The following is a 23,473-nucleotide window of genomic DNA, read 5'->3' on the forward strand; positions in this document are numbered from 1 at the left end:
ATGATATTGAATAATCCACTTGAAAACAAATCACCATGGCTGATGCTCATTTGAGGATTCCATTTGAACGGTGAAAGGTCAATATAGAAAATAAGATGTTTAGAATGCAAGTAAATATTGATGATTTTGAAGTTATGGCGGAAGAAATTGCAAGAGTTATGCTTAAAAATGTAATTTTCTGCCAAGTATATAAATATCCCTCTTGTGAAGTGGAATGACTTTGGTACAGGTATGAGCAATGGCATTTCGCCATTTCTAAGGGAGCCATAAACTGTTCTTAAATCTATGCGGCCACCAAGTAATCACCTTGGAGTGCTGTAAGCATACATAGTTGATGAACTCTGTACTAAACAAATAGGCATGGCACGAATTAAGACAATTATTGCAGGTTAGTCTAGGAGTATAAAGATGAGGTCACCTCATGTTAAGGTTCCAAGATTGTAGAACCCAGTGAAACTTTTAACAAATATTCTTTGCTCAAATTTGATCCAGTTTCCAGTTCTTGATGTAAATTGTGTGCAGTAATAACTTTGAAGTTAAAGGCACAGGCTGTTAGCCCACAGAAGGCAACTTCTTGACTGCATTAGCCAAACGCAAGACAACTGGGGTCATGTCACTTAGCACATCAAATATGTTTATAAATTAGGATGTTTGTGTACTCAGATGATTAGCCTTTACAGCATCAATTATGTATGTTTGGGATCTCTGTCACCAGAAGCTTTTAAGATCATCCATGTGAATTACTTTGTCCCAGCAAAGGTATCTGCAAAACCTTACATGCAGATGATGTCATCTGGTAGAAAATAATGTAAATAACTGAAGCACTGGGGATTGTTAGGAATGACAAGGAGAACGACAGAAAGATGAGGTTACAGAAAGAAGAACTAGAGTTCATTCTGCAGCCTACATTTTCTGTGACAGATGACTTGTTCATCTGCAACTCATTGCTATGTTCTCCTAATTCGTAAGAATTTTACTTGTGTTTGGAAATCCCTCGTAGTTCGTAAATCTTTTGTAATTTGGAAATCTTTTTATAAATCAGAAATCCTCTAAGTATTAAATCTGTGTTAAGAGCTATTTGTCTACATTTAAATGTGTATCATTAAAAAAAACTGTGTATATATAAAAAAAATTTCATTGACTGGAAGCAGTATCTCCTTCTGTTAGGGAGGGGGATCCACCACTCAAGCAGTGGATATTGGCAGCTGGACCCCACCACAGAGACTAGACAGGGAAGGAAGCTAGTCCTTGAAGAGTAGCTGGATACAATGTAACCTCTCTATTTTGAGGGTACCTGCAGATATCTATATCTGATAGGGCTCAAATTTTTCTTTTGAGTTGATGGCTTTCTGGACAGGGAACCAAATACCATCACATTGTCAAATCATAGGCACTTCCGCAATCATAATCAGAAAAAAAAGTTGATCAGTAAGAGAAAGAAATTAATCTGTAAAATGTCTTCAATCCTCTCAGCAAATTAACCAATCCAAGATGAGCGGGTGCCAATCTGGAAGCAGAAGAGCCGCCATCTTTTGATTTCTTTCCATTCTTCATAAATTTAAGATCCTCAAAAAGTCTACAGCTCCTTTTCGCCGATCAAAGGTTTTAAAATTCTCATTCATGTTATGGAACTTTTCCCCTTATCGTCACTGTTACATCTTCCAAGCTTAAGATCTGCCAAGCTATTGGATTGTTCTGGCTTCTTGCTTCTTGTGCACCTCCAGTTTATTACTCTACACTTGTCAGCTGTGTTTTTATTGACCAGTCTCCTAAGCTCTGCAATCTCTTCCTGAGTTCCTTTTGCCTCCCTAGTTCAGTTGTACTTTAAGCTAAATTTTATCCGGGACATAATGTAGTTGAACAATTTTCCCATTTTTTTTAGGTGGAGGTTGGTGTTATAAATGTACTGGTACATCCTGGCTAGAGCTATAGCTAGTTCCAGAGAGAGCATCTTCTGTGCCACAGCCAGGCTGTTATCTGGTCCCACAATCTTTGCAGTATTCCATTATTCCCAACCATGGCTTTATATGCTTCAGCCTTACAGTGTGAGGTTGATAGGTATGTTCAAGGAGCCACCTCCTCTTGTTAGTTCTGCCAACTGCTATTCACAATCAGATGTGGCAAAAGTGCAAAAATGTTGATCTAATCTGTTGGTGTGGGATTCATTAGCTTTGTTATTGCTGCCTAGTACGCATATAATCCCAAATTACAATTTTACTTGTTGGTATCTCATTGAGGTTAGAGATGGCAGTGGAATGTTTTTCTGTTGCTGCTGCTTGTCCATAGTTCATTATGGATACTCACTATTGAGCTGCCAAAGCTTATTGTGATCTATCTCTATTTAACAGGAGGTTCGAGATTCAAGATTATTTAATGTCATTTCCAGTTCACAAGTGTAAAGGAGAACAAAGTAATTGTTACTCCAGATCTGATGCAGCACAAAAAAAACACAGTAAGATAAGGAAAGCAATAATAAGACCATAAGATATAGGAGCAAAATTAGGCCATTTGGTCCATCGCGTCTGCTCTGTCATTTCATTATAGCTGATCCAATTTTCCTCTCAGCCCCAATCTCTTGCCTTCTCCCCTTATCCCTTCATGCCCTGATTAGTCAAGAATCTATCAACCTCTGCCTTAAATCTATCAACCTCTGACTTGGCCTCCACAGCTGCCTGTGGCAAAGAATTCCACAGATTCACCACTCTCTGGCTAAAGAAATTCCTCCCCATCTCCATTCTAAAATGACACCCTTCTATTCTGAGGCTGTGTCCTCTGGTCTTAGGCTCTCCCACCAAAGGAAACGTTCTCCCCACATCCACTCTATCAAGGCCTTTCACCATTTGATATATCTCAATGAGGTCACCCCTCATTGTTCTGAATTCTAGTGAATACAGGCCCAGAGCTATCAAACACTCTTCATATGACAAGCTATTTAATCCTGAAATGGTAAAAAAAAATACAATAAATATAAACACATAAGATAGCTTATGTACATAGATTTATTGTATGCCCATAAAGTGATGCTAGGCATAGGAATGTCTGTACTGATAGGAAATGATATGTAGTGGTGGTGGGGGTTGTGCAGGGGTGGGTTAGTGGATGGACGTGTTGATCACCTTTGCTGCTTGGGGAGAATAACTGTTTTAGAGTCTGAAGGTCCTGACACGGATGCTACATAGCCTTCTCCTTGATGGGAGTGGAACAAACAGTCCATGAGCAGGGTGGGTGGGATCCTTCATGATGTTACTGCCCCTTTTCTAGCACCATTCTGTATAGTTGGTGCCAACCATTCTGTATATAGGTTGGTGCCAGAGATGTATTGGACAGTTTTGACTACCCATTGTAGAGCCTTCCTGTCCATCACAGTGCAGTTTTCATATCCCACAGTGATGCAGCATGTTAGGATACTCTCTACTGTGCTTCTGTAGAAGGATATGTGCATAACCCAGCTCTCTTCAACCTCATCAGAAAGTAGAGGCATTATGAGCTTTCCTAAATATGTAGCATATGTTCCTGGGCCACGTGAGGTTGTGCAAGATGTGCCCTCCCCGGAGTTTGAAATTGCTAGCAGTTTCCACTGTTGTGCTGTAGATGTAAAGGGGGAGGGGGAGTGAGTGGTATGAGCTCTCCTCATGTCAATAACCATCTCTTGTGTCTTAATGACACTGAGGAAGAGGTTATTTGACTGGCATCAGGCCTTGAGCTCATCCATTTCGTCTCTGGAGGCCATCTTATCGTAGTTGATAACAAGCCCCACTACGATCGTGTCATTGGCAAGCTTAATATAATTACTCAGGTATCTGGCCACGCAGTCATGTGAACAGAGTGCACAGCGATGAGCTCAGCACATTGTTCTAGGGGGGCACCCATGTTTAGGATGATGGGGAGGGATGTGTGGTTGTGCACCCTGCCTACCTGAGGTTCGGAAGTCCAATGCCTAGTTGCACAGTAGTCTATTTAGACCGAGGAGTAGGAGCTTGTTCGCCAAGGTCTGTGGGAGTGTTGTGTATTTAATATTTCAGTAATATTTGAGTAATCTTGTATACATATTGTTTGATTAAGTATTCTTGTTTAAGTAATTCATTATGGGTTATATGCATAAATTCATGAATTACAAATGATTTCATGCTAGCACATGATATGTGCACTCCTAGCTTAGAGTAAAACATGGAAGTGGACTCACATTTTGGACTCCCATATCTTCCTTTGAATTAGTTTAATGTTTTGAAGTTACAAAACATAACAGTGGCGACGAGGTATTTTTAAAACAAACCTGAGACAACTGTTGAAGCGCAGCGAGACATTCAAACTAATAAAGGGGCAGTGAAAATGATAAGAAAAAAAATCAGCACAGCACAACAGTCAAGTTAAAAAATAAGCAGTAAATGGAGGAATTCATGGGTTCATAAAAAGAGTGAATATTGGGTGATAATAATCATAAAAAGCAGAAATAGCTAGCTACATTAGAAAGATTTGCACATTTGATTCCACAAGAGATAGCTGGTTCATGAATACTAAGCTAATTGAACAGTATTTTGAAGCAAATTAACTAGCCAATGAGAAATGAGTAACAACTTTGCTTCAAAATTTGACTGCTCCAACCAAAGGAGTAGAAATAAGCTTTGCTGAAATTGTCAAAGTAATGTAGGAACATCTAGAAGCCACTGTTGATTGCCGAAAGCTTCAGGTTTCATAAGCAGAATCAGAAGGAAGGGGAGTCTGTTTTAGCGCATGTGGCTGAATTGTTGTCTAATCATTGTCAGTTTAATAATGGGATTAATGATGCACTCCCAAATTGTTTAATTTGTGGAATCTTACAAGAAAACATTCAAAAACAGCCCCTAACTGAAGCACGGCTTACATTTAAGAGTAGCTAAAATTGCTGTATCAATGGAAACAGCAGACAGAGATACAAGTGAGTTGCAGTCAGGAATAAAAGTCAGCGTGAACAAAATTGCAAGTCTAAACAGAAACCAGCTTTTGGAGAAGAAATTGGGTTATTGTTGTGGCAGGGGCTCACATATGATAGACCAATGCAGATTTAAAGGCTAAACTTGCAGAAAATGCAACAAAAAGCATTTGGGCAGACAAAAGTAAATGGACTGCACAGGGATGAGAAAAAGATAAAAAAGCAAGTTGCAGTTTCAAAAAGAGAACTAATCTGCATGCTGTTGATGAAAAATCTGATAATGATGAGAGTGACGCAGACTGGGTACCCTTGAGATTTTCAATATGAAAACTAATAATAAGACAAGCAATGTGGCTAATGCAAGAAGTGAATGGCAAATTAATTAAAATGGAATTGCACACTGGTTCAGCTGTTTTAGTCATTCCACAAATTGAGTTTGAATGGCATTTCAAAGATACTGAACTGAAGAATGCAGATATCTGACTAAGAACTTCTACTGGAGAAAAGATAATTCTGCGGGAATGGAATTCATGACAGTGAAATACAACAACAAGCAATATTGAGCTTATATGTGGTAAAAAGAACTGGAGGACCACCATTGTGGGGACACAAGTAGCCGAGACAACTACAAATTAATTGGACGTCCTTCCACCATTTGCATGCCACATCCTGAACAATAAAGTCAACTGAAAGCAATTTAAGAAAAGTACTACTGAATGATACCAGAACTGTCTCCATGCTGAACATCATGAACCATTGCCTAAAAGAGGGCAAACAGGTGTTGGTGCCAACTTCTATGCCTCTGATTGGAAAGCATATTGGACTAATGAAGGACCATGCTGCTTAGAGAAATTGTGAAAGTGACAAAAGCAGTGGACCAACTAAAACAGTTTTGGTAAGCAACGTATCTGAAAAAGATTCTGATATGCTAGTCAGGCAGTTACTTGTGAAATGAGGCCTGATTTTAAGCTGGAGGAGATTTCAAGGAACTTCAGGAAAGCTGCAAGCATTGGCTTTTGTAAGTATAAAGAGCCAGAGTCTGCTCTGCATGTATTAAGGTAATTGCATGAACTTCAAGTGAGAGATTAAAAACTGCTTGTAAAAGTAGATGTACTGTAAAGACCTAAGCCCAGCTGGATGAATGGAAGGCCAAAAAGAAAGGAGTCAAATGAAATACGAAAACAAAGGACTCATCAGCTGTTGTTGTGGATAAGGAAATCAAGAGGAGAGATCAGATCATAAATGGAGCAATACAGGGATTAATAGGGGAATACTCCAGTAAATTAAACGCACCTTCCAAAACTCAAGATACACAAAATAGAAGAAAGGCGGCTACAGCTGTCACAACTACTTTCTGCAGTCTCAGAGTCAACTCCTACAACCACCATGGAGGAGGCCCCAGAAATTGAGAATGCTTTCACAGCCACAAGTCTCACCTGTCAAGTAGAGTGATCCCCCTTGTCAGGAAAGTCTTTATCCCACAAGAGTAAGAAAGCCTCCACAGTGATTAAATCTTTAGGCCTGTAAGGCCAATTTAAATTTACTATGTTCTGGATGTCTGTATATAGTAGTTGTATTATATAGTATACTGTGTATTTAGTTGAGATACATTCACTATTGAGTTGGAGTTTATAGCTAGGTAGGGAGGAGTGTTGTGTATTTAATATATCAGTAATATTTGAGTAATCTAGTATACATTGTTTGATTAAGCATTCTTGCTTTAATTAAATCATTATGGATTATATGTATAAATTTGTGAATTGCATATGTCATCATACTACTATGTGAGATGTGTATGCCTCACTTAAAGTAAAACATGAAGTTAGACAGATTTCAGACTTCCATATCTTGGTTTGAATTAGTTTAATGTTTTGAAGTTACGAAACATAACAGGGACAAAAGTGTTGAATGCTGCACTGAAATCCAGAAACAGCATTCTGGCATAAGTGTTCTTGTTTTCTAGGTTGTGCTGCAGATGATGAAATATGGACTTGGTGTAAAGATGGGCTTAGACTTGGCAAAAGCTGTATGGTGGGCATTACAACCAAAGCAACAGATAGGTTATGTGAATGAAGTCGAACAGAGTTATGCTTCAGGGGGTGACACAATGGAACTGCAGCTCCAGTAACCCAGTCAAAACAAGAGAAAATCATCATTTTTTTCTCCAGTACTGCTGAAGGGCCTGGGCCCAAAACGCCAACTGTACTCTTTTCCAAGGGTGCTGTCTGACCTGCTGAGTTCCTCCAGCATTTTGTGCATGTTGCTCCAGTAACCCAGATTTGATCCTGACCTCCCATGCTCTCTGTATGGAGCCTGTCCTGTGACTGTGTGTGGATTTTTCAGGTTCTCCAGTCCAGGTGAAGGGTTTCAATCCAAAATGTCAACTCTCCATTTTCCTTCAAAGATGCTGTACTATCTGCTAAATCCCTCCCACTTTTTGTGTGTTGTTCCCAAAGGTGTGTTGGTCATTAGGTTAATTGACTACTGTAAGTGCAGTAAAAGAATTAAAGGACCATTAATGGGCATAGGCATAGAGTAATAAATGAGGAAAGGGAAATGATGGAATTCCTCTGAGAGCCTGCATTGACTCCACAGCTGAATGGTTTTCTTTCATATCGTGAAGAAATATAGATCACGTTGTAAAATGGGTAGTCTGATAACTGATTGACATAGATACATTTTGGAAGATAAGTCTTTCAAACTTTTACCTTGCTCTTTTAGGAATAGTACTACCACTGAAAGAGTCCCTGAAAATGAGTCTACAGACTGTGTAGTAGCTTCACCACTGAGGTGACTGAACCCATCCACGCCAATCCAGGAGCCTGATGGTTGTAGGGCAACAGCTGTTCATGAACTTGGATCTTCCCACCACAAATGTTAGTTATGAGAAGAGAGAAAGACAGGTCAAACGCAGGCAGACGGGATGGGCTCAAGTGGGAGATCTTGGCTGGCATGGAGTAGTGGGGCTGAACACCAGTTTGTTTTCTGCTCAATGTTTAATTGGCTTGAAGTCCACTCCTGTGTATGGCCAACCTTCATTTGCTTCAAGGTGCCATACCTGCATCAGTAAGTCAAGTTCGCCAAATCCTCTAGAAGATCGTAAAGGTACTAGTTCAGGTTGTCGGTTCAAAAATACATTTCTTAAAGGGAAATTACAGGTTATGGATTATGTGATCATAGTTCAGAAGAAGAATGTCATAAAATATCTATTGGTCTTGTGAGCTGCCCACAAAATGTCACCATATATTTTCAGTGCCATCTTGGGAGAGTTTGGCACACTCCAAGCTACAAAATCTGTTGTACAACTATGTCAGGCTGTGGCTGAGTCATTCTGTGTGACAGCTTTCTCATTTTAGTCACCAGTTCCCAGACAGTTGTAAGAAGAACCATATGAGGTTACGTAGACTGGAATTGACCTTGCCTTGTTCAAATTCCCAAGGAAAATTCAAGTGCTAGGTAATTTTATTAATTATGTAAACTAAGACCATAAAATTCCAGAGCAGAGTTAGACCATTCAGACCACTGAGTCTGCTTCACCATTCAGTCATGGCTGAGTTTTGTTTCAAGCCAGATCTTCACTCTTCTCTCCATAACCATTAATCCATTTCCAATCAAGAATCTATCAATCTTGACCTTAAACATAGCCAATGATGGCCTCTAGAGCCCTCTACGACAAGGAATTCCATACTATAGGTTCATTATCTGTGGCTGAAGAGATTCCTCGTGACCTCAGTTAAAGGGACATTCCTTTAATCTGAAGCTATGCCATCAGATTCTTGACTCTCCTAATGGAAACATCCTCCCGACATCCACTCTATCCAGTCCTTTCAGTATCCAGAAGATTTCAATGAGATGCTACCTCATCCTTCTGAACTCCACTGAGTTTAGGCCCAAAGTCATCAAATGTTTCTCACACATTATGCCTTTTACTCCTGGAATCATTCTTGCGGATCTCCTCTAGATCCCCTCTAGGGCCAGCACATTTTTCACAATATTCTAAATCCTATATGATCAAAGTTTTAAAAAGCCTGGGCAGTACATCCTGACACTTGTGTTCTAGTCTTTTTGAAATGAATGCTAACAGTGCATTTGCCTGCTTTACTACCGACTCGGTCAGCAAGCTAACCTAAAGGAAATCCTGAATCAAAACTCTCAAATTCCTTTGTACCTCTGGTCTCTGAATTTTATCTCCATTTAGAAAACAGTTTGCACCTTTATTTTTCCTACCAAAGTGTGCAACCTCACACTTTCCTATGCTATATTCCATCTGCTACTTCTTTGCCCACTCTCTAAACTATTATATTGAAGTTAATATTTCATTGTTTCCATTTGTTAACTTTATATTTTGTGTTTAATCAATTACAATTGAAAACATAATAATTTTGAAAAATCACTACTACAATTTTATTAGTTTTGTTACTAAATATCAGAGACATATAACATCTGTACAGAAAAGCCTTGCAGCTTTGACAGATTCATTCCTCTTCATAGCTTTGCCATCTGTAAAAGGTTATCAGTATTGTTCCAGAACGGCACTAATAGAACATTGCCTAAAGCCTAGCCACTTCTGATGCTCCACTGTACCTCAAAGGCTGAATCCTGGTGATGGAAGGTCTCCAATCCAATTCTGACAGGTGCAGGCAGCCAGAGATAGTGTGTGGTGATTCATAGGCAATTAACAACAAACATCTCCTTCACTGTCTCCACTAGCACAGGTGCACCACAAGACTATGTAGTTAGCCCCCTCCTCTATTCACTTTACACTTATGGCTGTGTAGCTGAGCACAGGTCTAAATGACAAATTCAAGCTTGCTGGCGATACCACTGCCACAGGCCAAATCAAAGGTGGTGATAAATCAGCATATAGGGGGAAATTAAAAATCTGGTTGAGTAGTGCATAATAACAACCTCTTATTCAGTGTCATCAAGACCAAGGAACTGTTTATTGATGTCAGGAGGGCAAAACCAGAGGTCCATGAGCCAATCCTCATGGGAGGATTAGAATTGGAGAGGGTCATTAACTTTAAATTCGTCAGTGTTATTACTTTGGAGGACCTGTCCTGGGCCCAGCATGCAAGTACAATTCTGAAGAAAGCACAGCAGTACCTCGACTTCCTTAGGAGTTTGTAAACATTCGGCATGACATCTAAAACTTTGACAAACTTCTAAAATAATGCAGTGCAGAGTATATTAACTGGCTGCATCACAGCCTAGTATGGAAACATCAATGCCCTTGAATGGAAAATCCAACAGCAAGTAGTGGATAAGGCCCAGTCCACCATAGGTAAAGCCTCCCCACCCCACCATTAAATATATCTACATGAAATGTTGTCACAGGAAAGCAGCATCCATCATCAAGGACCCACACCACCCATAGCATGCTCTCTTCTCACTGCTGCCATCAGGAAGAAGGTACAGGACCCTCAGGACATGCACCACCAGGTTCAGGAACAGTTATTACCTCTCAACCATCAGGCTCTTGAACCAAAGGAGATAACTTCAATCGACTTCATTAGCCCCATCATTAAAATATTCCCACAACCTATGGACTTACTTTCAAGGACTCATCATCTCATATTCTCAATATTTATTTGTTTATTTATTTATTATTACTATTTCTTTCTTGTACTTGCACAATTTGTGCCTTTTGCACAATGATTGAACACCCAAGTTGGTGAGGTCTTTCATTAATTCTACTATAGCTATTACTCTATTATGGAGTAATTGTGTATGCCTGCAAGAAAATTTATCTCGGGTGTGTGTGCGTGTGTGTGTGTGTGTGTGTGTGTACTGATCTTGTTTAGGTCTATGCATATTTGAAAGGTAACAATGAATATATACCTCACTCATTACAATTCATGTTGGACTTTCAAAAAGCTCAAGAAAAGTTATGGAATGGATTAATTAACTGAATGATTTGATCTATGGCTTTTGCATAATATTGCATGCTGACTGGAATTCTTCAAACATTAAATTAAAAATTGATCAGCATTGAATAAATATGTAATTAAATAATTTCAGAGATTAACTATTAAATATGCACATGATCTTAAAAACTCTGCAGAAATACACTCTTGTATCAAAAGATTTTGAAAATCATTACCTCTGCTTTGTTTCAGGGGAATGCAAAAAACAGCCTGTTTGTTAACACATTGTTGTAGATCTGAAGGACTTTGATTATATGTGACTTGTTTATTATCTGAAATGGAAATTTTCACAGTTTAGTATCACATCCAAAGAATAAATCTATAACTCTTGAATTCTTTCATCATGTCAAATCAAAGTGATCTCTAAATTAGCATATGGAGGAATAAATATTTTATGAAAGAAGTAGTAATTTCCATTTTATTTGGTGTTGAAACAAGATAGGAAATAACGTACATAAACAAATTAATCTTGAATGTATTCTTTCAGTTCTGTGATCCAAACGAAGGAGAAACAAAGTGCTGTTTATACATTAAGTATAAAAAAACAGAAATATAAAAATAATAATAAAACTTAATACCTTAAATATATAATAAGGGATAAGATCCTGAAGAGTATATATAGGGAGATAGGTAGGAAGCTGAAAAGCAGGAACTCAGGGGTGGATTTCTGCCTGTGCCACACCCCAGTGAGGACAAGAATAGGATGGTATAGCAGAAGAATTGCTGTGGTTTCAGGTTTCTGGATTATTGTGATCTCTTCTGGGGAAGGTATGGCTATAAAAAATGGGATAGGTTACACTTGAACTTCAGTTGGACTAATATACTTGGAAGCAGGTTTGCTGGAACTGTTAGGGAGGGCTTAAATTAGATTGATAGGGGAATGGGAACCAGAGTGATACATCAGAGACAACAGGAATTCTGCAGATGCTGGAAATTCAAGCAACACACATCAAAGTTGCTGGTGAATGCAGCAGGCCAGGCAGCATCTCTAGGAAGAGGTACAGTCGACTTTCAGGCCGAGATCCTTCGCCAGGACTAACTGAAAGAAGAGTTAGTAAGAGATTTGAAAGTGGGAGGGGGAGGGGGAGATCCAAAATGATAGGAGAAGACAGGAGGGGGAGGGATGGAGCCAAAAGCTGGACAGGTGATTGGCAAAAGGGATATGAGAGGATCATGGGACAGGAGGCCCAGGGAGAAAGACAAGGGGTCTGGGAACCAAAGGATGGGCAAGGGATATAGTCAGAGGGACAGAGGGAGAAAAAGAAGAGTGAGAGAAGGAATGTGTGTATAAAAATAAATAACGGATGGGGTACGAGGGGGAGGTGGGGCATTAGCAGAAGTTAGAGAAATCAATGTTCATGCCATTAGGTTGGAGGCTACCCAGACGGAATGTAAGGTGTTATTCCTCCAACCTGAGTGTGGCTTCATCTTTACAGTAGAGGAGGCCGTGGATAGACATGTCAGAATCGGAATGGGGTGTGGAATTAAAATGTGTGGGCACTGGGAGATTCTGCTTTCTCTGGCGGACAGAGCGTAGGTGTTCAGCAAAGCGGTCTCCCAGTCTGCGTCGGGTCTCGCCAATATATAGAAGGCTACATCGGGAGCACCGGACGCAGTATATCACCCCAGCCGACCCACAGGTGAAGTTTCGCCTCACCTGGAAGGACTGTCTGGGGCCCTGAATGGTGGTAAGGGAGGAAGTGTAAGGACATGTGTAGCACTTGTTCCGCTTACAAGGATAAGTGCCAGGAGGGAGATCAGTGGGGAGGGATGGGGGGGACGAATGGACGAGGGAGTCGCGTAGGGAGCGATCCCTGCGGAAAGCGGGGGGCGGGGGGGAAGGAAAGATGTGCTTAGTGGTGAGATCCCGTTGGAGGTGGTGGAAGTTACAGAGAATAATACTGTAACCCCCACCAGCCTCCAGGTCCAACATATTATTCTCCGTAACTTCCGCCATCTCCAACGGGATCCCACCACTAAGCACATCTTTCCCTCCCCCCCCTCGCTTTCCGCAGGGATCGCTCCCTACGCGACTCCCTCGTCCATTCGTCCCCCCCATCCCTCCCCACTGATCTCCCTCCTGGCACTTATCCTTGTAAGCGGAACAAGTGCTACAAATGCCCTTACACTTCCTCCCTTACCACCATTCAGGGCCCCAGACAGTCCTTCCAGGTGAGGCGACACTTCACCTGTGAGTTGGCTGGGGTGATATACTGCGTCCAGTGCTCCCGATGTGGCCTTCTATATATTGGCGAGACCCAAAGCAGACTGGGAGACCGCTTTTCTGAACACCTACGCTCTGTCCGCCAGAGAAAGCAGGATCTCCCAGTGGCCACACATTTTAGTTCCACATCCCATTCCCATTCTGACATGTCTATCCACAGCCTCCTCTACTGTAAAGATGAAGCCACACTCAGGTTGGAGGAACAACACCTTGTATTCCGTCTGGGTAGCCTTCAACCTGATGGCATGAACATTGACTTCTCTAACTTCTGCTAATGCCCCACCTCCCCCTCGTACCCCATCTGTTATTTATTTTTATACACACATTCTTTCTCTCACTCTCCTTTTTCTCCCTCTGTCCCTCTGACTATACCCCTTGCCCATCCTCTGGGTTCCCCCCACCCGCTTGTCTTTCTCCCTGGGCCTCCTGTCCCATGATCCTCTCATATCCCCTTTGCCAATCACCTGTCCAGCTCTTGGCTCCATCCCTCCCCCTCCTGTCTTCTCCTATCATTTTGGATCTCCCCTTCCCCTCACACTTTCAAATCTCTTACTAACTCTTCCTTCAGTTAGTCCTGACGAAGGATCTCGGCCTGAAACGTTGACTGTACCTCTTCCTAGAGATGCTGTCTGGCCTGCTGCGTTCACCAGCAACTTTGATGTGTGTTGATACATCAGAGGATGTGGCAGTTGCTGTAAAGGTCAAACAGCTTGTAGAGAGACGGTGAGGAAGGATAGGCACTGAAAAGGGCATAATGTCAGTTGGATGGGTAGAAATGAGTCTATTTTAATGTAAGAAGTATGAGGAACAAAGTGGTACAGTTAGAGCATGGAGCTAAGATGTAGCCATTACAGCAACTTGGCTGTCACAAGAGCAGAAATGGCTGCTGGAAGTTCTGGGATGTAGATGTTCCACATGGAACAGGGAGGGAGGTGAAATAAGGTGGGGAAGTGACATTGCTAATCACGGATAGTATCACATCTGCAGAAAGGGAGCATGTTGTGGAGGGATCATCTGTTGAGTCAGTATAAGTGGAAGTCAGAAACAGGAAAGGAGCGATCACTTTATTGGGAGTATTCTATACATTCCCCAATATCTACAGAGATACTGAGATGCAGATCGGGGGCAGATTTTGGAAAGATGCAAAAATAAAAGTTGTTGTCATGGGTGACTTCAACTTCCTTAATATTAATTGGCATCTCCTTAATGCAAAAGGTTTAGTTGAGGTAAAATTTGCTAGGCATGTCCAGGAAGGATTCCTGAACACAATATTTAGATAGGAAGACTACAAGAAAGGCCATAGTGGATCGTGTACTAGGCAATGAATCTGGTCAGATGACTCATTTCTTGGTGGCTGAGCATTTTGGAGAGAGTGACCAAAACTCCCTGACCTTTACCATAGCTTTGGATAGAGATAGGAGCAGACAGTATGTGAAGGTATTTAATTGGGAGAAGGTGAATTATGATGGTATTGGGCAAAAACTTGGGTCCTAAATTGGGGATGGATATACTCAGGAAGTGCACAACGAAAATATTGAGGTTATTTAGGGAGCACTTGCGCTGGGTTTTAGAAAGGTTTGACCCAGTGAAGCAGGGAAAGGATGGTAGGGTGAAGGAACTATCGTTGACAAGAGATATGGAACATCTAGTCAAGAGGAAGAAAGAATCTCACCTTAAGTGCAGGAAGTAAGGATTAGATAGGGCCCAGAGTTGCAAGGTAGCCAGAAAGAAATTTAAGAATGAACTTAGGAGAGCTGAAAGGAGATGTGAGAAAGCCTTGGCAAGTAGGATTAAAGAGAACCCAAAGGTTTCCTTCACATCTGTGAAGAACAGGAGGATTACTCGAGCGAGGGTAGGATTTATCAGGGCTAAAAGAGGAAACCTGTGTCTGGAGGGAGAGGAGGTATAGGAAATCCATAATGATATACTTCAGTATTCACATAAGGTGAATAAATCCCGGAGCCCAACAGGATATACCCCAGGTTACTATAGGAATTAAAGGAAAAGTAGAGTAATGCCTGATGATTGGAGGATGGAAAATATTATTCTTCTGTTCAAGAATAGTAACAGGATTAGAAATATAGAAACATAGAAAACCTACAGCACAATACAGGCCCTTCGGCCCACAGATTTGTGCTGAACATGTCCCTACCTTAGAAATTACTGGGCTTACTATAGCCCTCTATTTTACTAAGCTCCATGTACCTATCTAAAAATCTCTTAAAAGACCCTATCGTATTCGCCTCCACCACCGTTACCGGCAGCCCATTCCATGTGCTCACCACTCTCCGAATAAAAAACTTACCCCTGACATCTCCTCTAAAACCTACTCCCCAGCACCTTAAAGCTATGTCCTCTTGTAGCAACCATTTCAGCCCTGGAAGAAAACCTCTGACTATCCACACAATCAATGCCTCTCATCATCTTATACACCTCTATCAGGTCATCTTTCATCCTTCGTCACTCCAAGGAGAAAAGGTCGAGTTCACTCAACCTATTCTCATAAGGCATGCTCCCCAATCCAGACAACATCCTTATAAATCTCCTCTGCACCCTTTCTATGGCCTCCACATCCTTCCTGTAGTGAGGCAACCAGAACTGACCAGGGTCCTATATAGCTGCAACATTACTTCTTGGCTCCTAAATTCAGTTCCATGATTGATGAAGGCCAATACACCGTACGCCTTCTTAACCACAGAGTCAACCTGTGCAGCTGCTTTGAGTATCCTATGGCCTCGGACCCCAAGATCCCTCTGATCCTCCACACTGCCAAGAGTCTTACCATTAATACTATATTCTGCCATCTTATTTGACCTACCAAAATGAACCACTTCACACTTGTCTGGGTTGAACTCCATCTGCCACTTCTCAGCCCAGTTTTGCATCCTATCAATGTCCCACTATAACCTCTGACAGCCCTCCACACTATCCACAACACCCCCAACCTTTGAGTCATCAGCAAACTTACTAACCCATCCCCCCAGTTCCTCATCCAGGTCCTTTATGAAAATCACGAAGAGTAAGGGTCCCAGAACAGATCCCTGAGGCACTCCACTGGTGACCGACCTCCATGCAGAACATGACCCATCTACAACAACTCTTTGCCTTCTGTGGATTAACCCCGGGAATTATAGATTACAGAGTCTTACATCAGTGGAAGGCAGATTATTAGAGGAGATTCAAGTTGAGGGATAATCAAGTTGGTTTTGCGAGGGGTGGGCTGTGAGACTGATTGAATTCTTTGATGAAGTGACAAAGCAAATTAATGAAGGCAAACAGAAGATGTGATGCATATGAATTTTAGTAAGGCATTTGAAAAGGCAGAAAGTCAGCAGGCACAGGATCCAGCAAAACATTGCTGCAAGGATTCAGTATTGGTTTGTCCACATAAGGCAGAGGGTGGTAGTAGATGGAAGGTATTCTGCCTGGATGTTGATGACCAATGGCATTCTGCATGAAATCTGCTCTGGGATCCTTGCCCTTTGTGTGTTTTTTTTAAATGAATTGGATGGGAATTGGAAGGGTGGGTTAGTTAATTTGCAGCTGACACGAAAGTTGGTGATGTCGTGGACAGTGCAGATGGTTGTCATAAGTTATTAAGGGATATTGATAGGATGCAGAGCTGAACTGAGAAGTGGCAGATGGAGTTCAATCTGGAAAAGTGTGAAGAGGTTCATTTTGGAAGGTCGAACTTGAAGTGAATATACAAGATTAATGGCTAGATTTTTAATAGTATGGAGGAACAGGGGGCATGTCCATAGATGCATCAAAGTTGCAGCACAAATTGAAAGTGTGGATAAGAAGGCACATGATGTGTTGGCCTTCATTAGTCAGGGCACTGAGTTCAAGAGCCATGAAGAAATGTTGCAGCTCTATAAAACTCTGGTTAGACCATACTTGTTGTATTATGTAAACATAAGACATTTTGCAGATGCTGGAAATCCAGCGTAACATACATAAAATGCTGGAGAAACTTAGCAGGTCAAGGAGCATCGATAAAAAGGAATAAAGAGTTGAAATTTCTGATCAAGGTTCTTGTCCTGAAATATCAACTCTTTTTTCCACTCCATTGATGCTGTCTGACTTGCTGAGTTACTTGAAGTGTTGTGCTGAATTCTGGTAGCCACATTATAGGAAGGATGTGGATGCCTTACAGAGGATGCAGAGAAGATTTTCCACAATACTGCCTAGATATGAGAGCCCATCTTATGACGATAGGTTGAGCAAGCTAGGGTTTTATGTTTTGGAGCAAAGGAGAATAAAGGTTGACGATAGAAATATGCAAGATGATGCGAGGCATTGGTAGAGTGGATAGCCAAAGGCATTTTTTCAGGGTGGAAATGGCTAATACAAGGGGGTATAACTTTAAGGTGTTTGCAGGAAAGCCTGGGCAGGACGTAAGAGAGAAGTTTTTTGCACAGAGAATGGTAGATGTGCGGAATAGGCTGCAAGGGATGGTGGTAGAGACAGGTACATCAGGGCCATTTAAGAGACACTTGGGTACATAAATGAAAGAAAAATAGAGAGGTATGTGGGAGGGAAGGGTCAGATTGATCTCTAGAGTGGATTAAAGGCTCGGCACAACATTGTGAGCTGAAGGGCCTGGACTGTGCTGTGGCATCCCATGTTCTATGTACTGTGTTCTATCTGGCATTGTTATTCAACAAAACAGATAATTTATAATCCACCAGTTGCCTTAATATCTCCAAAGCTGCTAACAGCTCCTAAGCATACTCACTGTAGGAAGTACTAACAATAAAATAAACATTTTATTTTATTTTTGCAGAAATGGATAAAATAGTGTAAAGTTGTTCACAGTAAAAACATACGGTACTTTACATGGCTAAGAGTGCCGTAGCTTTAAGTGTTTTCCATCAATTCTAACTCAAGGAATTTACATATTGAAATATTTTTAGCATACTGTATGCTTGTTGGAAGTTTTCCTTGTCTTTGAAGCCACTAACTATTTATTCCATGGACACAACAACCTATTAATGAAGATCACTAATCTATTAGGACAAACCAATAAAAGCATTTATGTAAGCTCTAATTAACACCAGCATATATTGTTAACTGGGAAGTTTATTAAAATAAACGTGCTTCACAACTGAGTCTTAAACTATAGATATTATAAAGACTTCATTAATGAATATCAGGAACAGATATCTAAATTGATCAAACTTAATGAGCTTTTGTTCATCACCTGTTAGCACCACATCTATCAGAAGAAGATCATCCGTTGGGTTCTTGAAAGGCACAATAAGTGATGCATGAGAGTTAACACAAGCGCTGATACTAATGGGGTCCATCTTAAGGGGAAGCAAGCCTATTCCTGATAGATGAAAGGTCCAGTTTTGTAACTATTAAGAAAAATAGACGGTAGTCAGCAAAATCAGAAATCCACAAATATTTCTGTCAGCAGTAACAGTTAGTATGTTTACAAAAAATGTGAGTAACAATGGTGTTCAACAGTCAATGAATGAAGAAGCATATTGAAATATAGAATATTTACTTTCCCTTCTTTATATAGAAAATGTAGCTAATTGGAGAAATCAGTTAATTTATGCAAATAATTTGGGAATCAAGTTTGAAAGTGATGGGTGCTCAGAATGCATTGCTGAGATGGGGGAGATGGTAGTGGTAAGAGAAAATATGATAGAATTCTTCAAGAAGTTCTTAGATAGGCGGATTAATGTGCAGGAAATGGAAGGATGTGAACATTATGTGGACAAAAGGGTTCAATCTAGTTGGGAATTTGATTACTAATTTAATTAGTTTAATATTGGGCTGAAGACCCTGTTGCTGTGCTATACTGTTCTGTATCCTAACCTCATCTGTTCAGTTATGGTAGGTAGAATCAGCCACAAATACCATCTGACAACACGTACTTCATTCACTGATTTACATACTTTCTAACACTTGTACATGTCTCACACATATCTACAAGTATTCAACCATAACAGATATATCATTAGCACACATAGAAATAATGAAACACTCAGTAACTAAGACCCTTTCTTCTCTTTTATGTGAGAAGGTTGTTCACAACTAATACCCACAGCAGAAAACTGGAGGAAAAACTCTTCCAATCTCAACACCTCATCATATTGGAAGGGAGTGTCCTTACTATAATGAATTGCCTTAACACAGACTTAGTCAGTAGTGAGGATCAGAACTACTGGAGTGTGGTGTTAAGTATACATCCAATCAGCTATCTCATATCCTATCAACCCCCATTGCACAATATCTTCTTGTGAAATTCCACATTTCACAGAACTCTCTCTTATCTAGCCTCTCATTATTAATGTCCTCTTGTGATTTGTCATGACAGGTTTATAGATATCACTTCTGCGGAAAGTATTCCAAGCCCTTCCTCAGCTCCTCTCCATGGCACCCACTCCAATGAGTCAATGAGGAAGATGAACGCAGTTACTGTAATCATCCACCAACTCAGATTTTGACATTACATAAGAGGAATGGCTCTGAACATAAGAATTAAAAGCAGCAGAACATCACATGGCTCAGGGCATCTGCTCTGCCATTCAATTAGATCATGGGTGATCTGACCATGACCTCAGTTCTACTTTCCTGCTTATTACTTTGCACACATGGGGTCCATACAAGTAAGTCAATCCAAGGGGTTTTCTTTATCTCACTAAAAAGCCTATAAAAGATGCCAATGAACATGGAGAAGGATAGGTGCAGAATTTCACAAACATTCTTAACAATTCTTTGAGCGAAGCCCAGAACCTGATACAAAAATCCACTTTGGGAGGCATTATGGAGTAGAAGGCAGTGACATAAGTTAATAGCAATTGGTCAAGGCTAACACCTCAGATATGAAAGACAGCCAAGATCAAACCACTTTCTTTTTGGCTCCACTTGCTGCTATCTGAATAGACCTATCAACATTATCATACCCTCAGTTCTAATCAACAAGTTCCAAAACCTGGACACTGTACCTCCCTCTGCAACTGAGTCCTTGACTTCCACACTGGGGAACTATAGTCAGTGCAGATTGTAAATAACATCTCCTCCTCACTGACAATCAACACTGGCACACTTCAAGGATACCTGCTCAGCCCAGTGCTCAAATCTCTCTATACCCATGACTGCTTGGCCTGGCACAGCTCAAATGCCAACTATAAACTTGCCCATGACATGCCTATTGTTGGCAGAATTTCAGATGGTGACAAGGAGGCATGCGGGAGTGAGCCAGATCAGCTGGGTGATTGGTGTTACAATAACAACCTTGCACTCAATGCCAATAAGACCAAGGAATTGATTGTGAACTTCAGGAAGGGGAAATCAAGGGCACACCAGTCCTCAGTGAGGGATCAGCAGTAGATACAGACGGTGATGCAGTTATGAAGAAGGCATGACAGCGGCTATATTTCATAAGGAGTTTGACAAAACTTAGTATGTCACCAAAGACTCTCAAAAATTTCTACAGATGTACTGTGAAGAGCATTCTAACAAGTTGCATCACCATCTTGTATGGACGGGCCATTGCACAGGATCAGAAAAAGCTGCATGAAATTGTAAACTCAGCCCGCTCCGCCATGGGCACTAGCTTCCCCAGCATCGAGGACACCTTTAACAAGTGATGCCTCAAGAAGGCAGCATCCATCATTAAAGACCTCCACCACCCAGGGCATGCTCACTTCTCATTGCTACCATGAAGGAGGAGATACAAAAGTCTGAAGACACACACTCCATGTTTCAGAAAGAGCTTCTTCCCCTCTGCCATCAGATTTCTGAATGAACAATGAACCCATGTCCACAACCTCACTATGTTTTTTCTTTTTTTTTATTTTGCACTTCCTATTTAATTTAATCATTTATATATTTTTTCTTATAATTCATATATAGATTTTTATTATACATTGCATTGTACTGCTGCTGCAAAACAGCAAATTTCACAACATATGCCAGTGATATTAAACCTGATTGTTCTGCCTCTAAAGGTGCTGTTCATTTTATATACAGTTCATTTTGTGTAAACACCACTGGAGCAAAGAACTGTTTGTAAGCTTTTTTTAAAAACATCATTTCCTCTGTGGGTTAATCTGGATTTGGACTTGGAGCAAACATGGTAGAAAGACATCCATCTCCATCCACTCTTTATTTGCCCTTGAAACTGTGAACCTTTAGCTTTCTTTATATTGATAGACATTTAGTAGATGTATTTTGAAGGAAGTATTATGTTTATCATTCATTGCTATTAAATTATTGTTGCACCACAAGTTTGCCTGGAATGCTAAAGCGCAAATTACCTTATTTAACACTAATTGTGAAAATAATTGATTATATTAGTATATACAGGTGCGTGATAAATTCTGCATTGAATCTAATATGTGTTTTTCTTAACTTTCTGCAGTTTCACAAAGATTTCTCACTAAAAACCCTGAAGAAAGCTTCCAGCTCATGTGATTTTTGAAAAGGTGTTTAACTCCTTGCCTAGCTTTGTTCACAATGCACTCCAGAGGTAGTAGAGTGGAAAGGTAAATTGGCTTCAAAAACATTGCCTGTGGACTGGAGATGCGTCTGAACACTATACGCTACAATGGTTGCTCAACAGAGGATGAAATCAAAGCAGCAGACAAAAGTGGGAACCAGCTTCCTGTCAAATTTCAAAACAAATGTTTCCCCAGTCCTCCTACTGAGCTTTCATCCTCCACTTCAGATTCAAACCCAAAGAAAGATGAACCCTCATTTAAGGTATAAATTGAGAAGTGTCTGAAGTCACCCAACTTGGAAACTCTTCTCAGGTGGTTTCGCCACTCCATAAGTGCAGACAAAGGGTAGGCAGTGCACCAACTGCATCAGTAGCTCACCTTTTAACAGAAGCTACTGCAGAACTCACTGCACAGCCCTCACTCTCTGCACCAGGCCGTGGTAATAAATCACCATTGGACAATAATTTGAGTGAGATGCTGAGACTGGCCAGAGAAGACCTGGGGCAGAGTAAATCTGAATGTAGATAAGACAGTCATCCAGAGACTGTTGGAGAATCTGGGGAGGGCAGCAAGGAGAACTGGAGAAGCAGTAACAATATATTGCTTTTTTTAAAAATTTTATTTTTATTTGGATAAGGAATTCACAAATATCATGTACTTTTTTCACACATATAACCTTTTCCATTTTTTTATATGTATAAAACTACAATTATTTATACATTCTTAAGTACACATTGAGATGATATAAAAGGAAAATAAACACTTAAATAGATAATTATGTACTGTGGTAAATCTAACCTATTAGGCTAAGTAACGGTATTAATTGTTAAGAAAAATGGTAATAATAGTTTCCATATAACCCTTCTGGACCATTTCCACTGGTCCAAAATGTTGTATATAAGCCTATGTAACAACCATTGTAGGTGTTTATATCCTAATTTGTTCATGCTTGCTCCTGCCCGCAGACATAATTATCCAATCCCTATGTACTTATTTACTTAATTTTTCCATTTTTTTTATCCCTTTCCCAAATCTTTCCCTTTACTTGTGTTAATTCTCTATTTTGCAAAAGAAAACAAAAAAAAAAGGACATTTAGACTAGGGGTGCTTACGTTAGCAACATTACTGTGTTGATGAGAATAGCAGTATAAATCATTAGGAGAGTCATCTAAAATCTGCTCGCATTGGGGTTATATATTCAATCCATTTATTCCAGATTTGATAAAATTTTTCTTTTTGAATTCTCAAGGAGTAAGTCAACTTTTCCAATTTCGTGCCAATCTTCTAATGTAGGTGGTATTGGATTTAGCCATTTTCTAGTGATTGATTTCTTACTTGCCGCTAAGAGGGCCTGCAGCAACTTTATATCTTCCTTCTGTTCAAGAAACAATACATGCCCCAAATAGAGCGTCTCAAAGTTCAGAGGTATCTGGGACCTAAGTACCTTAACTAATGTTCTATGAATACCTTCCCAATATAGACTTAATTTAGGGCAATCCCAGAAAATATGAAAATGATTTGCCTCCTTGGAGCCGCACCTTCTCCAACAGATCACATTTGTATCTTTATATTTTTCCTGATATGGGGCCTTGAAGTATCTTATAATGTTTTTCCAACAATGTTCTCTCCAAGTCAAAGAATTAGTCGAGGACGGTAACAATATATTGCATAGCACGAGTGGACCACGAGTGGTTGCACCAGAGTAGTTTCCAGGAAAATGAGTCAAGAATCTATCAACACTGCAGAAGAATTAGACCCAGGTACAGCTTTAAATTCGGGGCCAGCACATTAGCCTACTGGTTCCAGCACACCTGCAGCAGAGAATGGTGGGGAGCCAGCTGAGCCTCCATCAGATGAAGCTATTTTACCAGACACCCCAAAGACATGTTCTGGAACATCAGAAGTTACCAGAAGCAGAGCTGGTGTGTTTGTCATGGAGTCAATGGGGGGGGGG

At 40.5% G+C, this 23,473-nt stretch overlaps 1 protein-coding gene across 1 annotated transcript in view; it reads right to left on the reverse strand.

Moving 5' to 3' along the window:
* Positions 1-23,473, reverse strand: part of LOC134348078 (cilia- and flagella-associated protein 47-like) — a 712,768-nt gene that overhangs the window by 147,262 nt on the left and 542,033 nt on the right. The window contains exons 56-57 of the mRNA XM_063050919.1: positions 18,264-18,420; positions 11,013-11,108 (exon numbers count right to left, since the gene is read on the reverse strand). Coding sequence (XP_062906989.1) covers positions 11,013-11,108; positions 18,264-18,420 — 253 coding nt within the window. The remainder of the gene's footprint in view (positions 1-11,012; positions 11,109-18,263; positions 18,421-23,473) is intronic.

This window comes from Mobula hypostoma, chromosome 6 (assembly GCF_963921235.1).
Source record: "Mobula hypostoma chromosome 6, sMobHyp1.1, whole genome shotgun sequence".
In the NCBI taxonomy this organism is placed as follows: Eukaryota; Metazoa; Chordata; class Chondrichthyes; order Myliobatiformes; family Myliobatidae; genus Mobula; species Mobula hypostoma.